Source organism: Triticum aestivum, chromosome 2A, assembly GCF_018294505.1.
Source record: "Triticum aestivum cultivar Chinese Spring chromosome 2A, IWGSC CS RefSeq v2.1, whole genome shotgun sequence".
Lineage (NCBI taxonomy): Eukaryota > Viridiplantae > Streptophyta > Magnoliopsida > Poales > Poaceae > Triticum > Triticum aestivum.
In genome coordinates, this window is record NC_057797.1 from 383,590,927 (window position 1) to 383,596,471 (window position 5,545).

General features: G+C 42.6%; 1 protein-coding gene across 1 annotated transcript; it reads right to left on the minus strand.

The window, feature by feature from the left end:
• Positions 1-2,338: 2,338 nt before the first annotated feature.
• Positions 2,339-5,243, minus strand: LOC123191678 (leucine-rich repeat extensin-like protein 3). The gene is made up of 4 exons (XM_044604328.1): positions 5,199-5,243; positions 4,948-5,137; positions 3,595-4,196; positions 2,339-3,103 (listed from the first exon to the last, which is right to left on the minus strand). Exons 1-4 carry the CDS (start codon positions 5,241-5,243, stop codon positions 3,083-3,085), a joined length of 858 nt encoding a protein of 285 aa, XP_044460263.1. The 3' UTR covers positions 2,339-3,082.
• Positions 5,244-5,545: the final 302 nt, after the last annotated feature.

Sequence of the window (5,545 nt, forward strand, 5' to 3'; positions counted from 1 at the left end):
TCACAAGAATTTTTTAAACTTTTCCTCGCTGAGCACTTGAACTTCTAGCAACCATTTTTTTGTTTATGAGTTGTTTTTAAAAGTGCAAGGCGTTGTGTTTTATTATTATTTTTTGAATAGGTAAATCCTAGGTTTTAATAAACTCCAAACTTCTCTGTTATTTTAATTTGGACTTCACCTTTTTATTTTGAGTAAATAATTGTATTTGATTTTTATACGGAAGAAATTAAACATGGAAAGACAAGGTGAACCTCTCTTGCAAGAATTTTTGAACTTCCCCAGAAAGAGCACTTGAACTTCTTTCAGAAAACCTTTTAAGATTTTATTTTTCTATACTTTAATTTTCACCTGAAATGCATTCCTTGCAGTACTTGAACTTCTTGTTGTTTTCACTATGAACTTCTGCGCATTTTGTGTATACGTCGAATTACACGCAATTGAACGTCGGACGCCATTTTTTACCATTTTAAAACATGTAACTGGAGGTCGGATGTCCCGCAATAAAAATTCTAAACCGTGCACGGAGGTGCACCTGAACTTCTTGCAACAAATATGAGTTTTTTTATATACTTCGAACTTCTCTGTTATTATAATTTCCAACTTCTTAGTCATATTTTTAAAAAGGAAATATGTTTTTAAATAAGCATGAAACATTTTTTTTGTAAATTGCACTTCATAGTTTTTTCTTAGAGACGGTAATAATTTGAGTTTCCCATATACATCGAGCTACTCTATTTTAATTTGAACTTCGTCATTTTTATTCTTTACTAACAAGGAAAATCTGGGTTTCTTTATAAATATCAAACTTCTCTATTTTTTAATTTGGACTTCTTGGTTTTTTTCCTTTAGCATAAAAATATCCTAGTTTTGTCATAAATATTGGACCCCCTCCACATTTTTTAAATTTTGATTTATTTGTAAAAGGACAGACAGAAAGGGAGAGAGAATTATGTGTGCATAAAGTGGGTAGCAATTTCCAACTTTCCCTCGTCGAGCACTTCATCTTCTAGCAAGAAATGTTTTTCATTTTTATGAGTTGGTTTTAAAAATGCCAAAATGACATTGGTTTTTGTTTTTCAAACATGTAAATCTTAGGTTTTAATAAACTCCAAACTTTCATGTTATTTTAATTCGAACCTCACGTTGGTTTTATTTTCTATTAGCGGTTAGAATCTGAGTTTTCAATAAACATTGAACCGGTCCATTACTTTAATTTGAATTTCTAGGTTTCTTTTGGAAACGGGGAAATCCATTTACTAATTAAATTTTCTAAACTTTTTTATTTTAATTTGAGCTTCTGTTGTGGAAACTTGTTGAACAAGAGGAACTTTTTGATTTTTCCCAGTCTGTGCACTTGATCTTCTAGCAACAAAATTTTTGGACTTCGCCATTTTACTCCTATTTCCTCATATGAAACACACACCATGGAGTATGTGAACTTCCGTCTGTTGTCAATTTGAACTTCTCTCTATTTCACTTTAGTAACGAAAAAAAATCTGAGTTTTCTATATACAACGAACTGCTCTAACTTTTTTAATTTTGAACTTCTTTGTGGGTGTTTTAGAAATGTGAAAATTGAAGTTTCGTTAGAAACGTTGAACTTCTTCGTTATTTCGAATAGAACATATTGGTATTATTCTTTTAGTACCAAAAAAACTGAGTTTTCAAATAACTATTAAAGTGCTCTGCCTTTTAAAATTAAACTTCTTGGTTTTATTCTTCTGTAACGAGAAAACGTTAAGTTTTTAATATGCATTGAACTACTCCGTTTTTGAAAATTGAACTTCTTGGTTTTATTCTTTTGTATCGGAGAAAATCTAAGATTTTTATAAACATCAAACAACTTCATTTTTAAAGGACTTCTTGGTGTTATTCATTAGTAAAGGGAAAAGTGCTAGCTATGTAATAAACATCGACCCACTCACTTATTTAAATTTGAACCTCTATATCTTTAAAAAGAAACAGGGGAAGATCCATGTTTACAAACTTTTTAAATTGCTCGTCTTTTATTTGAGCTTCTTGGTTTTGGAATAACATTTTGAACTTCTACGTTAGTTAAAATTGTATTTCACCGTTTTTAGTAATATGTAGAAGCACCATTTTTTATAAACTTTTCGAACTGCTCCATTTTTTTGAACTTCTTGGTTTATTCTGTAGTAACGAAAAAATCACAGGTTTGTAATAAAAAGTGAACAACACTATTATTTAAAATTAAACTTCAAGGTATTTTTTAGAATGGTTAAACTTACAAACAAAATTATGGTTTTTTTGCACTTTCCACTAACTTACTCTATTATACTATCTTGTGATTTTTTTTGTCTCACGACATTTTTTGCTGTTGATGAAATGGCCTAGGTGGTCCTTTTTCTCATTGAGCAATTTCTTGGGTATGTGGTACATGTGAACTTAGGAATTTCTGAAACATGAACTTCACATGCTATTGAAATTCAAGAAAATTACACACAACAATACATACACTTCGTGTGCTACATCCACAACCCATCATCAAGTGTAGCACACCAATACATCGTCAAGCTTGGTACCAACATACATAAGTAGCATCACACTAATTTTATATTGTTTTTGTTCTGATCATTTAGAATGCTGAACCTTCCAAGGGGGCGAAGAATGATATATCGTACTCTAAGGACAGTAAAGCGTACGACAAAAACTCTGCTCTGTTTCACGATTGACATAAACGCCGGCAACACTAAGCAGTGTCGGACTCCAGGAGGGTTGTCCAGCAATGGGATGGCACTTGACCTCGACATGGACACCACGACAGTCTGTGGGCAACGTCGGCGTCGTTTTTGTGTAGCTCCGCTGTGTTGCTCATCTTTTTGTTCTAGAGTATGGTGAAGTTTGATTTGTCCTGCAAATTTGTAGTAGCATAACAAGGCAAGCATCAACAACCATATTTGCTGAAATAAAATAGGTGAAAATGACAAAACATACAAAATCAAATGTACGAGGCCCAGATCCTTCTTAGTTGGCACGGGAGCAGTGGGATTCAGGGGGCACTGCGACAGCGAACCTCCGGTGGCCGCGTACTTGAACGGCCTGAGGTGGCGGCCCCTAAGGTTCAGTTTGCTTTCATCAACGACTGAAGAATGCAGAACAAAAAACTCAGAGTTTAGAAACAAGAGATGGGATTGCCATACATTGCTTTGTACTTTGAGAAATAAATACAAACATCCTGCGGCCACACATACCACTTTTTTCAGCTACGAACGATGATTGGAGTAAAGATGAAAGGAAAATGTAGGCTCACTCGTCACTCCCGTAGCACCTCTGTATGTCATACTATGTGCACAACAAGGAGGAGCAGCATCAGAATGGCATGCCTGCCACTCGGGAGGATGGAGCAGGTGGGGAGTTGGCTGGGTTGGGGCGGTAGAGGAGTTCGCAAGCTGCTCCATGGGGTTGGTCGAGCCGATGCAAGGTGCATCGTAGGATGACGCTAGCTAACTGAAGATGGGGGCGTGGCAGAGGATGACGCTATCTAAATGAAGACGAGAGCAGCTGCTGCAGTTTACACGTGCGCGAGGTAGCATGGAAAGTAGCACAGGCTGGAGGGCCATGGCGGCTGCATACCGCGGAGGCGCGGGGCTGTGGCTGCCTTTGTTGGACTTGCGCACACGGTCGAATTGAACTGCCGTGCAGCGCAAAGGCCAGCGGCACCCCCATGGCGAAGAGCGCGTTGGAGCAGAGTGTGGCCACACTGTAGGAGAGCGGGTGGGAGAAGAAGACGGGCCACGCCGGAGGAGAGGTTGGGGGCGGGTGGCATGTAGGTGGACGGGGCGGAGGGCGACGATGGAGGTTGTTGGGGAAGGCGATGGCGGAGGTGGCCGGGGTGGCGGTGGAGAAGCTCGACCACAGCGGCGGCCAGCGGCGCGCGAGGAGGCGGTGGCACGCGGAGGAGCGGGGGTTTGGCGGTGCACGAGGGAAGAGGGCGGGTCTGGCGGTGCGCCGGTAGGAGGCGGGGACGACGGCGTGACGGAAGGAGGCGGGAGTGGTCAGTGGTGGTGCGCCGGTAGTAGGCAGGGTAGGCAGCAGTCGCGATGGGATCGGGGGGAGGTTGGGGATCGGGGGTGGACGAGCGGTCGTGGGTGGGATTTTTTTATTTTTTTTGCAGCGGGTCGGGGAGTTCGGGAGGGAGCAGTTGGGCCTTATAGGGCTGGCTCTGATCCAAATAACTATTCTAATCCTGGTATTAGAATAGTGTTGTCTATATGGATTGACTATTTGTTATTCTGGATCAGGAATAGTTATTCTCTACTCCCCTCTATTTTACTATCAATGCACTGTAATTTTACGTTCCGTAAGTATTGTCTTATTTCCAACGTAAAAAGAGACCACAAGAAAATATATAATCGTCATAAAAATATTTTATGTTATGTAAAATTACAAACGTAAAAACATAGTGTAAAATACACATAAACTGTAAAATTTCTTGTTCTATAACATATATTTTTATTTTTTTATGTCAAATTTTACGTAATGAATCAATAGGAATGTAACTATTTGAATTCCAAACGTAATTTAATTATGAAATGATCGTAAGATTACCTCGGGTGAAGAATAATTTATTCTGCACCCTGGGTGATGAATAGTATCACTACACACACACACACACATATATATATATATACATCTGGGCTATTCTGTTACGCGTAACAGAATATTATTCTGCTACCCTTCTTGAACTGATGAATCCGAGCGGTTGTACTGATTCCGTCATTTCGTTGAACTGATCATTTTTTATTAAAAGAGCAAATAAGAGCCCCCTCCTCTCTCTCCCCGTTGAGCTGGCTACTTGTGGCGGATCCCTCCACCCGCCCGCCTCCCTCCTGGCAGTCGCGGTGATGGGTGCCGGGGCGCGAGCGGCGGCGGCGGCGCTGCCACTAGAGCTCGTATGGTGGAGAGAAGTGTGGCGTGGGTGCGTACATGCGCCAAGCTGGAGCAGAGGCGCCCTGTAGCGGGCGGCGCCAGGGCGAGGAGGGTCCGCGGCGAGCTCCGGCCGTAGAGGGCGCAGCGCACCCCAAGAGCACGCGCAGAGCTGGCCGGAGGAGAAGGCGGCCACGCGCGGCGCCGGCGTCCGCCTCAGCGCCAGCAGCACAGACGAAGAAGCTACCACCTACAAGTAGCACAAAGCGAGAAATCAGCAGAGAGAACTCAAGCGAAGGCACAAGGAATACCCGCGTGGTGGGGGAGAGCGTGAGGGCGGAGGGGGAGGCCGCCATTTCCAGCCGGGGGCGGGTCGAGCTGCTGGTGGAGTCGCCGTGTTCCGCTCCCCTCCTCCTCCTTCCCTTTTGTACTAGTGGCAAGGCGCCGATCTGTGATGTGGTTGAAAGGATTGAGTGACCACTCCACTGATTTCGTTTACCTTGCCATCTTAGGAAGGGAAGGGCAGAGCAGGTCCCGTCGGAGTGGGAGGGGGCGGTGGCCACCACCACCACCGTCCGTCCAGGTTCACCTCAGTCGCCGGCAATTGTAGCCATGTTGCCCATGTGCCCATCCTTGGCGTCTCTCAAAGATCAGTCTC